General features: G+C 36.2%; 1 protein-coding gene across 1 annotated transcript in view; it reads right to left on the reverse strand.

Moving 5' to 3' along the window:
- Positions 1-254: 254 nt before the first annotated feature.
- Positions 255-12,215, reverse strand: part of ISM1 (isthmin 1) — a 93,445-nt gene continuing 81,484 nt past the window's right edge. The window contains exons 5-6 of the mRNA XM_003758183.3: positions 5,894-5,983; positions 255-2,009 (exon numbers count right to left, since the gene is read on the reverse strand). Of these exons, the coding sequence (XP_003758231.1) occupies positions 1,492-2,009; positions 5,894-5,983 (608 nt within the window). The 3' untranslated portion in view covers positions 255-1,491. The remainder of the gene's footprint in view (positions 2,010-5,893; positions 5,984-12,215) is intronic.

The following is a 12,215-nucleotide window of genomic DNA, read 5'->3' on the forward strand; positions in this document are numbered from 1 at the left end:
GTTCATTTTTCAGATGAGGAGCTGAAGAAAAAGATAACTTGCCCATAAATCACACAGCTGGCAAGTGAGGCTGGACTTTAACTTAGGAAGATGAGTTTTCCTGATTCTGAGCTCAGTGCTCTATCCATTGTACCACCTAGTTGCCTTGATAAATGGCAGAGGAGGAACTCAAATGTTCCTATGACTCTTCTTTTACTATACCAACCCACTTTTCAAGAGGTTCCAAATAATGTACAAAATAAAAAATACAGGCATAAATACTATGATGATTTTATTTATAGATTCTCTTTTTCTAGAGTTTTGCAAGTAAAATATTCCCTACAAATCAGTCCTTTACTTGCACCAAATCCCACCCTACAGAAGCAGATCATATCAAAATTGCCTGATGCATGAGACACAACAACTTAATAAATACTTTACAAAAATAATGCAGTTTTTTCCTTAAAACATTAAAAACAATTTAGGATCCCCAATCCCAAGCTCTTCTTTAAACAACAACATTTACTAGCCAACCACACACAAACTGGGAGCATTTGGGGGTGGGGGGAGAAAGGTGAGGTGACATAAAAACAAAACAGTAAGTTTTATTTTCTATTCATCTTGTTCCTCTTTCCAAAAAAGTGCTATTTCCTTCTGAATATTCAAAATTCCTGTGATTTCCAGACCCTGATAAGGCATGGATAAGAACTCGAAGTTTTGGTGCCTCTCTGGCTTTTTCTAAAATCATCCAAGTAAACAAATATTGACCTTATATTCCAGAGGCTTTTGATGGCATTGCAAAAACCAGGCCCCAGATTTGCCATGAAATGCCAAACTCAGCACTAATTTGAAACAAGGGGCCTATGGAAACCTAAACCTCAAGAAGGTGCCTTAGGACTAAATAATATTTGGTTTGAGGTTGTATTTCTTTTTCATTTTTGGCATTTGTGGATTTTTTAAAAGTCATTAATATTCCCTTTCTCTTTTACTTCCCCAGGACAATTCCTTTCTCTATTCTTAGAGATGTGACTAAATATTTTTATGAATATAGCTCCAGAGAAAAGGTTATGCTTGTCACATTCATATTAAATAAGTTATATATAAAAACTGTCTATAATGTTTAAAACTTTTAACCTCTTTTCCCCTTTTCCTTCCCTATACTCTGAAATACTGGGTCAAAGCATGAGTTTAATCACACCAACTACTTATTCCTGCTTATTTTCCTGGCTTACTTTTTTCCCCCTTTCTACATAGGTCTGATCACCATAGACATTATTTTCAGTATGCATAAAAGGGTATGTATGACTTCATATAAAAAGTCTCATGGCTCTATGCATGACCATTCTGCAACTTATGGAAAATACACATGTATTATTATATACAAATATACATATATACTATAAAGAAGTAGATTAACTCCGTTTCAAGCAGATCAGTGCAGAAAATTTGTTATCACAGGTGCTAGGTATAGAATCATTACCTTCCCCCTCAAGGCTGAATAGCCTCACCCTCTTAATATTCCCTAGCTTCCTGGAACTGCTTGTAATAGTCTTCATCAGAAGGGTTTTCTGTGCATTTTTGACCATTGTTTGGAGGCCGGGCTTCATTATACCTGCTCCAATCTCCCTTGCAAATTATCCAGGGCAAAATGTCTACTTTGTAATGGAGCTCTGCAGAGAACTCGATGCTAATCAGGTTTGGAGTCCCAGCGCCTTTTCCCCTGGTAATGAGTTGCATATTGTCATCATAACAACAGTGCTGGGCTGCCAGTGTTGTGCTTTCCAAGGAGAGCATGGATCTGATGCAATATCGGGCTGTAGGCTTGTAAATGTCCAGCTTCTCCTTTGGTCCACTTGCATCCTTCCAGCGAAAGTCTTTCCGCTTATTATGGTCAAAGATCTCTGCTGTGCTGTAGGCAACTTCCGTTGGATAGGAACAAGGGCAGCTGGGAAGGTCATTGATCACTTTGTGCATATACTTCTTTAAAAACTCACTCTTGCAGCTCATCCATCTCTCACAACTGTCAGTGTCTGAAAAAGGCAAAAGGGAAACCATCTGATCACATGCAGAACCACAATGACATATTACATCCAGTCAAGTTGTTAGATGAATTAGGAACAAGAATGGGCAGGAATAGTTCTATAATGAATGAAAACAAAACTATAATTGGGCATTCTCATTCTCCTGCAAATCAAAAGTTGTTTGGAAAATTCCTTTCTGTTAGAGTACTTTACTTAATTGGCTCTCCAAGCATTGAATGTGGAGTGACAGAAAAGTGGAAGCCCGGAAACCCAAGCTCTGGTGATGATGCTTTCTATTTGTTTATTTGCATCATCTTGGTTAAATCACATGGGGCTCATTCATATGTATAGCAAATATTTAGTGGCACTATGACTGATAAAAAGACAAACACACACACATATAAATGTATACTTATGTGTATGTGTGAGAAATAAAACATGTGTAGCAATAACTAAAGTACAAGGTAGAAGGAAGGTGCAAACACCAAATGCTATGGTAGTTCTGAGGAGAGAGGGATTGCTCCTAATTGAAGGTAATCAGGGAAACCTTCATAAAAGTTGGGGTATTTTGAGATGGCTCCTGGAGGATGGGATTAGAAGTGGGGGAAGGGAAGTGTAGTATAAGTTAAGGGACTGAAATATTAAAAGTTAAAGGAATAATAAATAGTCTAATTGACTAGAGCATGGGCATGGGCATATAGAAAAGTACTTTGCAAGTAGTTTTAGAGGGAGGGCTTTGAATGTTAATCTAAGGAATATTGATTTTATTTGACAATCAATGGGGAACTTATTGGATGGATCGGAATGGAGAGAGCTAGGAAGAGACCAGCCAGAAAGTTTGGGACAGTGCCTAGCATTCAATAAATGCTACTTAAGTTGAAGGTTATTTTGAAGCAGTTGGTGAGGGAATAAATAGGAATCTAGGGACTAATTATATGGGCAGCTGGAAGGCAAAAAAAGGAAAGGATGTGAGAGACATGAAGGTAAAATCTATAAGATTTGACAACCAATTGTAGGAGAGGGGTCAGAAAGGAGTCAAAGGTGATGCTAAAGCTTGGAGCCAACATGAAAGGTAGAAAGTTAGTGCCTTTGACATAAATATGGATGCCAGGAGAAAAATAAGTTGGAAGAAAGAGTCTGTTCTTCACCTGTAAAGTGAATGAGGCTACATTAAATGATTTCGAAGGTTCCCTCTAGCTTAAAATTATGTGCTTTCTATGGTTTCAATTAGCTACTTGAGTAATCAGAGTAGATGATAGAGCCTATGAATTACACGTCTGGAATGCCACTGAAAATTTTCCACTGAGGGTCTGTACTTCAAAAGCAAAACTAAACTACATTCGGAACACTGTCAGAAAAGTCCAAATGGAAGGGTTTGCTTTTTTTCCCTGCAGAGAGAACTTTCCTGAAAGCATGAAATGTATGATTGTATACTTAGAACATGCATGGTTTATGTTGATTTTCCTTTCTGATGAAACTAGACCAATATATTAAGATGTCCAAAGACATATAGTTAAGTAGATTGACAGGATTGTCTCAGCATAGAATTTTTAGAGCTAATAGGGACCTTAGAGATCACTCAAAATATTGCCTTTGCAATCCTACTATAGAGACTTTAATTTTCACTAGAAAATGCCTTTGGAGTAAAGCACTGTGCCTTTATAGAGCTCTTGTTAAAAAGAAGTTTATTGTATGGAATGACAATACCAGTTCATTTACACAGAGCCCCCATACAAATAAAGGCAAAGAAAAGTTCCCACTATGGGGTTTTATCCATATGAAGCTACACTGTGGAATGCCACCTGGCAAACAAGGAACACTCAACACTGGGGACAACAGGATGGTACTTTGTATGGAGAAGAGGAAAGAATCTGTAGACAGTAAAAAGTTCTATATTCTTCACATGTTTGCCTTTTTTTCCTACCAGTCCTGATTTTGTAGACCTTTATAGAGAAAAGACACTAAGTAGCATTGGATGCATCTAGACATTTGACACCTAAATTATAGTGTTAAGTCAATGATTGTCGATCATATAATAAGGGATACTAGGGAAAAAGAGACTGTATTGAGGGAAAGTAAAAGAAGAAAAATAGAATTAGTACATATATGCAAATATATTCCTCTTATGGGGCTGATAGTCCTATTATCCAGATAGTCTAAATCAGGACTTCTTAAAACTTTTTCCACTGGCAACCTCTTTTCGCTTAAGAAATTTTTATGTGGCCACAGATATATAGTTATTAAAAACAGGTATACAAATCAAATACTTATAGATAATGAATCATAATTTCATGACCCCCATATTCAGTTGAAAGATCCCATATGGGGTTGCAACCTAAGTTGGGTCTAAAGAAGCTGGGTCTAAAAGTCAATACACAAGTACAAGCACATGGGGATGTTTGCTTTGGCATTAAGAACTATTGGGCTGCTCTTAAATTCTCAAATTCAGTGGCTAAATAAATGCTCTTCTACCTATTGACCACACATTTCATAAGATCATAAATTTAGGGCTAGAGAGAGCCTAGGGTCAAGATCCGTAGGCCCTGAGAAATTCATTTGGGAAGTTTTTGAATCTTTTCAAGCAAGAATAAAGCTCTGATTTGGTAAAAACTCCACAACAGAGCTGATGGGAAAAGGTATAATGTTTTGGAGTGGGGCTTTCTGCCAGCTGGCAAAACGATGAATGGAAATGGAAAGCAATATTCTATTTCTGAAAAAATATCCATTTAAGGAATTAGAGACCTATAAGAAAGGATATTTCCTCCAGGCTAAATTTTATAGGGCATGCTCATGACAATATTTCAAATCTATTTCTAAGACTAGTTTTCTCTGAGTACTAGAACAATGAAACTATGATAATCTATTTTTCCTCCTTCAGGGAGTGAAAAGTCTGAAGTGTAGGGATAGAGATAATTACTGAACCCATAAGAGCTGCTGAGATCACCATAAAAGGTAGAGAAAGAAGAAAATCCAGGATAAAGTCAAAGGATCCTAACAAGTAAGACAGAGACTAATAAAAGAAAACCAAATTGCATAGAGAATTCATCATTGCACATTACTGCCTATCTCCCCACTTACAGTATTAAGATTTTTATCCTTAGTCTGGAGAATCTTTTTGATTGAAATAATTTTTCTTCTATCACCACCTTGAATGAAGTGATAGCATAGGATAAACATAAACTATATCAAAGAATATACCCATAACAATCATATAACTCAATTGACAATTGTAATAGCTCCTCAGTGTATTAGGAGCTAATTAATATGTGCACAGTTCTAGCCTATGTGTGCCTTTTCCTCTTTCCTTCCACCTGGCTGCTGCTCTTTTGAAGTATCCTAGCTGGAGGCAGGGAAAGTAAGTTAAATTAAAAAATCAGTCAACATGGTGACATGATTAGTTTTTTTTAAGATGTGGTGTAGGAGAAAAAGGTGAGGATAAATGGTTGAAAGAATATTTCATGCTAATTGTTACCAGTTACTAAGGCTAATTAAGACCTGGGAATTTGTATATTCCAGTGCCTGATTTCATACCTTTTACTTATTGATTTCCTCGATTCCCTTGCTTGGGAAAGGAGAAAGTATTGCAGAGTTAGAACAGCAAAATATGGCATCATCCTTGCCCAGACTTGGGACTTTTCCTATCCTCACCCGCTCCCCATCCCATTCCCAGCATGGAAATGGTCTGGGACAGGAAGCCAACACTTTCTGGCTCAAATATAAATCCTGTTATTCTCTTTCTGAGAATGTGTATGGAGAAGAAATAATTTTCTGGAAGAACTGGGCCCAGTAAAAGGAAAATGAGGTCTTAAAATGAATCCAAAGATGGTTTTGCAAATGCAGAAGGAGAAAAAAAGCTAAATCAATATTAGGATGAAAATCTTACAGCAACTTACCAACTTCAAAAAGTTTGGTGGCGTTAAATTCTTCACTTCCTGCAAGCAGGCTTACTTCTGTGGCAGCCGTCCGAAAGGTGTCTTCAATTCCTAAACACAGACAGAAGGGCATATTTTTTCCAGTTATATGAAAAAGAGAGGCAGTTTTTTAAAAAAAAGTTTAAACAAAGATCTTTTTGTGCTCTATGTTGCTTTATTGGCATGAATTTGTGGTCAGAGAAAAAAATAAAAGGCACATAGAACATAAAGTATACTAAAGCTAGGATATAGTTTATAGTAAAAATTGCAACATTATTCAAATAACTCTGAACCAGTCCCCAAGGAATTTCCATCTTGTTGGTTTTTCTGTAGTGTGAACTCAAGGCAAAATGGTACCTGGGAGTTACGGTGGAGAGAGATGGGGAGGCCTAGAATTTTCAGAGAATACTCAATATTGAGTATTCTATGTACTGTGTACTATGGTACTATATACCAGTACAAACAGCTATATACCTATGTATAAAAAAATTTCACCTTACATATATTTATAGCACTTTAATGGGGAATAAGGATGGTGTGATGTGGGAAATATTGCCATTTTGAAGAAGGAAAAAAAAGGTCTATTTGTTTAAAAGAATGATTCAAAGTTACACAACTAGTTAATGGTAGGTGTGAGACTAGAACTATATATCTATATCTCTCGATATAATCTCTTTTTCCCTGAAGAAATATAATCTCTTTTTATAAGGCTACTACTCCTTAATTACTTTATATTTGCTTATATTAAAGATACTAAGGAATACCAATAAGGCTTCCAGAAGCAAGTTCAAGACAAGATTCTTCTTTCTCTTCTGAAGATTGATGTAGCTTTGAAAATTATTATAAAAATGTTTCTAGGCTGCAAAATATCTCTTTGACCTAAAAAATCCTGTGCTGAACTTTTCCATGTTTGCCAGCATCTGTCCTGTCCCTTGCACATGGTTCTGCCTACTTCTGCTATGGCTTGTATGACTGGGCAAGGGAATCTTTGAAACTTAGAACTGGAAGAGACATTAAAGGTTAATAAGCTCAACTTTCACCTGAATTGTCAACCTTTTGTTTAACATAATTATCAAATATTTTATTCTGCTTAAACATAATAGTTTCTAAAAGGAAACTCCTTATCTTAATAGACTACTCATTCCAGTTTTGAATGGCTCTAATTATTAGGTGGTTCTTCTATATTCTGAGACTAAATCTGTCTCTCTGTGACTTCTAATCCATCAGCTCCTTTGGGTTTAACTATCATGCCTATGCAGATGACAGATGTATGGATGGATAGATTGATGATAGATAGATATTTGTGAATATATCCTGTTTCTGTTTATACCCTCAGTTCTGTTTTACCAATTGCCTAATAGACATTTTAAACTGAATGTCCCAGAGGAATCTTAATCACATATCCAAAGGGGAATTCATCTTATTTCCCTTCAAATACTTTCCTCTTCCAAAATTCCCTATTTCCATCAAAGATACCACTTTCTTTTAGTCTCCCAGGTTTTAAACTTTGGCAATATCATGGACTCCTCACTTTCCTGCCTGCACTTCACATATCCAATGCAAGTCTTGCCATTTTTACCATCACAACACCCTTTGAATCTTATGTCTTCTCTCCATTTGCCAGATTACTATCTTATTTTGGATCACATCACCTCTCATCTGTTTTTCTAATGGCCTCCTAATTGGTCTTCCTGATTCAAGTCTCTCACCACTCCAGGGCTTGATTACCACATTGTTACCAAAGTGATTTTCCTTACACGCATATATGACCATGTAACTCTCCCTCACATATGACATTCCATTTTTGGTATCTGTACCTCATACCTGGAATATATCTCTCCTGATCTCCATATCAAAGAATAGTATTCCTTCTTTCAAAATACAGCTTAAGGACCACCTTTTGCATGAAACCTTTCCTGATTCCACCCAACTTCTAGTGCACTCTCATCCAAACTAACTTAACTACTTGGTATATATTTATTTTATTAATTTGATATTGAAGATGTATGTATATATTATATTTATATATGTGTATATGTATGTATGTATCTATATATGTAGACTACAAGTATTATATTGTACATCTTGTTTCCCCCCATTAGAATATAAATTCTTATGGGTAGGGATTATTTCATTTTTTGTACTTGTATTATCAACACCTAGCATACTTCCAGGCATATACTAAGAGCTAAATAAATACTTGTTGATTGATTGATTGATGATTCTAGTACTACTTGATGGAAACTCATAGAGTAAGTCTGGTATTCTGCAATTTGTCAAGTTCTTCTATAAATATACAATCCCACAAAAAAGGAAACCAAAAGAAATCTTCATTATCAATAGGTATTTATTAGGTGCCTCCTCTGTGCTAAAAACTAGGGATACAAGAAAGGCAAAAACTGTGAGAAGGAATTCATAGACTCAAGAGGGAAATAACATTGAAACAAATAACTGTGAACATACAAGATTTAGAATGCATACATATACATACACACACATATATGTACATAGATAGACACATACACACAATATAAATGGTAGATAATCTCAAAGGGAAGGCACTTGAGAGTGTAGAGAGTAAGGATGAGAAAGAAAAGTAGGATTTTGAGCTGATTCTCAAAAGAAGTCAGAGATACCACAAGGGATCACACTCTAGGCATGGGGACAATTAGTGAAAAGGTAGGAGCTTCTTGTGTTAGGAACAGCAAAAAGTCAGTATGACTGTATCATAAAGTACAATGAAGGGATCTAAAGCATAAGAAGATTCGAAAGGCAGGAAAGAATCAGATAGTGATGGTCTAAATGCCAAACAAGATTTTCTATTTGGTTGGAAAGGTAATAGGGAGCAGTTGAAGTTTATTGAGGAGGAGGGTAACATAGATACACAAATGTGCAGAAGATGGATCAGAAAGAGGTTTGAAGCAGAGAAACCTATTATAAAGCTATTATAATAGTCTGAATGTAAGGTTTGGCATGAGGTAACAACTATCTGAGTGGAGAAGAAGGGACATATAAATGTCAAAATAACAAAGGATTGTTGTTATACCAATCTCAAGGAACAGTTTGGTGGGTTTTTAGCGCTAGGAAGCAGAGTGTCTTCAAATATCTTGACAGAGTGCAGGAAGTTAGAAATGGAAGACTCAAATGAAACTGTTTTCTTCAAAGTTATCAGTGATCTCTTGCTTGCCAAATATAATAGTCTTTTCTCCACCCTCATCCTTCTTGCCCTTTGCAGCTTTGACATTGTCACTTTCCTCTTCTCCTAGACATTCTCCCCAACAGGGTTTCTTGATACTGTTCTCTCCTAGTTACTCCTACTATTTGTCAGTCCCCTTTGTTGGATCTTCTGCATCACTACCACCATTCTCCTAGTCACCCACATTCACATTCTAGGTTTTATTCTCTATTCTTTACTTACATCCACACCGTATATCCAATCTGATGCCAAGTCTTAGAGACACTGCTTCCCAGAGCTAAAACACCAAACTGTTCCTTCAAACAATCCTTTGTACTCACCCTCTAGCAAACTGTATTGCTCTGACCAGCACCAGTTATTCACTGAGATTTTTATGATTTTCATGTTAACCCAATAACTGTTTAGATTAGTTGGAACTTCCTTTATTTCCCATGGACCTAAGAGCCAGAAGCATGTGATGTGCCACAATCTAAAGTCATCCATCATGTCTCCTAATATGCTAACAATTTCTGAATGCCTGTGCTAGTGTAACCAAACCAGAGGCTGCCACACTCCTGTTCTTGCTACACTAACTCTGGTTCTCTACACTGCTGAATAATCATAAGGCTCAACAACTTGACTAAAGACAATCAATCTGGAGACTATTCCCACAGGGACCCAGGAATACTGGTATTGTCCATGCATGAGCCTGCAGTGGGAACTGCTACTCCAGACTCAAGAATGACTGTGTTGTGGTCCAGCACCCTTGTGTTGTTGTTGTTTTTAATGTATTTAAATTCTGCCTTTGTCCAGTATGTTAACCTCTCCTTCTCAGGAGAGATGGGGGCTTCCTCTTGCAAGCATTCTCCTTACTTTGAAATTAAACTTCTGTCTGATTCCTGCCTCTCTTGTTTGTAATCTTCACGTGTAATCTTCACGAAATCTTCTTCACGTGGCTTTAGCCATCCACAGGTTAAATTCCACTTCCAGTCCATATGACAAGTCTGACTTTAATTTTCAAAAAGGAGCTACAAAGTATGATAAGTTTTTTTTGAGATACACTACCTAATTTTCATTTGACCAGATTTCTTTTTCAAAATCTCTATAATACATTGATAAGAACTGATTTTCCTAATGGGTTAAACGTTAATGTTTCTCTGCCTTCTATGTTAGGGTTCTGCTCTTGGTTTCTCTCCCATTTTATCATAAAAAGAAGGGCATGGAAAAAAGAAAATGGAGGACTGAAATTCAACAAACCAATGGAAAAAACACTGGTTTCATTGAGTTCTTACAACCGTTCTGCTACTAACTAGTGGGCAAGTTATTTAATTTCTCTAAGCCTCAGTTTCCTTTCTTGTATGATGTAGGGCTTGATTAAGTTGATTTTTAATGCATTTTTTGCAATCAGTAAACATTTTCCTTTATTCTTCTCTAACTACCTCTCTATCCAACTCAGAAAAAGGATAACATCCTATATAATTAGCTAAAATCTTAGATTATTTACCAATTTCTGAGAACAAGATAGATTTTGGAGGAGGGAAATGGAGAGAGGTCAAGGGTGATTTTATCTCTGTTTAAGGCACTTGGTAAAAATATTTCTTCATACAATAGGATAGGGGCAGTTAGGATCTTAATAAAACCAGAGATTTAGAGCTGAAAATTTAATTCAGTCCCTTAATTTTACAGATTTGAAAACTGAGGTCCAGAGAAATTAACAAAACTAGTATCTGAGGCAGGATTAAAATATAAATAATCCTGATTCCATGTCAAGCCCCTTATGCGCCATTCCACTCAGCTGATAGTAGAAGTTTAACAGGGACCTGACTGCTCTATTTGATCAAATGAAACAACATATATAAAAAACATATGTAATATAAAAGGCTTTGCAAACCTTAAAATGCTATATAAATGCTAGTTATTGTTGTTATTATTATAATATATAAAAATTGATTATGGATCTGGTCTAATATGACATATATACTCACCTCACACTTATTTTCCAGCTCATATGAAATGTGTAAGATGAAAGTCTATTATACATACTAAATTGCTTGGTAGTTTAATTATGGTGGCTGGTAATGTCTACATTGTTAGTTCAAGTTTGGAGACTAAGAAAATTAATCTAGGCCTAAAGAAATCAGAGTCATGTGATCAGAAATAACTTTTAAAGGTGGCATCTTGCCCACAGAAAGGAACATATATCTTCATGGTCACTTGAACATTTTCCCATTTCTGAATGTCTCCAGAAAAATTTTTTTAAAGAGAAATAGAAAAAAAAATCTGTATACTGGTGTTAGTGTCTGTAGCTCTGGGGAACCTCTCCACCCTTAAAAGCACAATCATAGGAAAGAGGAGGAGTGACATTGAAGAGAATGCAAAAATTGGGCAATGAAGCAAAGCATTTTCAAACTTATAGAGTAAAAAGGATTCCTTTCCTCATGTCCCATACATAGACACACTACATGCATGCATGTGTGTGCGCACACGCGGTTGCACACACACACACAATTTTTTCCCTAATATGCACATTGAATACTATCAAGTCTTTTTTTTTCCCTCCAACTATACCCTTTCATTCAAAGTCCCAGTCTCCCACTTTTGTGAATAGGACTTCTGAGCTCAGGAAAAAAGAAAACTTCTTTTTCTTTCCTTGAAATTCTGCCCTTTTAAAATTTTACCCTCTTGGAGCTGGGAATTTCCCAGAAAGAAGCACATGGTAATATTTATTCAGAAAGGTTATCTGGTGATGAAGTAACCTAAGGGTGGCAATACAAAATGAGACAAAAAATGTCATTAATTACCAATTGTCTGCAGAATGGTTCTTCCTTGTTACTTTGTTGGCATCTCAAACTTAGCATGTACAAAATGGAACTCATTTTCTTCTTAAATCCATATCCTCTACAAACTTTCTTATTTCTGTTGAGGGCACCTCTATCCTTGTTAAAAGTCATAACCTTGGAGCTGTCTTTAATTCCTTTTTCCTCCTTTCTCCTATATCAAATCAGCTGCCACATTTGTCCTCACATTTCTCATCCATCCTATTTTCTCCCATTCATACTATAATCGCCCTAATTCAGTGTCTCATTATCTTTTGCTTGAACTACAGTCACAGCCTCCCAGCAATGAAAT

The sequence above is a fragment of the Sarcophilus harrisii genome, chromosome 2 (assembly GCF_902635505.1).
Source record: "Sarcophilus harrisii chromosome 2, mSarHar1.11, whole genome shotgun sequence".
Lineage (NCBI taxonomy): Eukaryota > Metazoa > Chordata > Mammalia > Dasyuromorphia > Dasyuridae > Sarcophilus > Sarcophilus harrisii.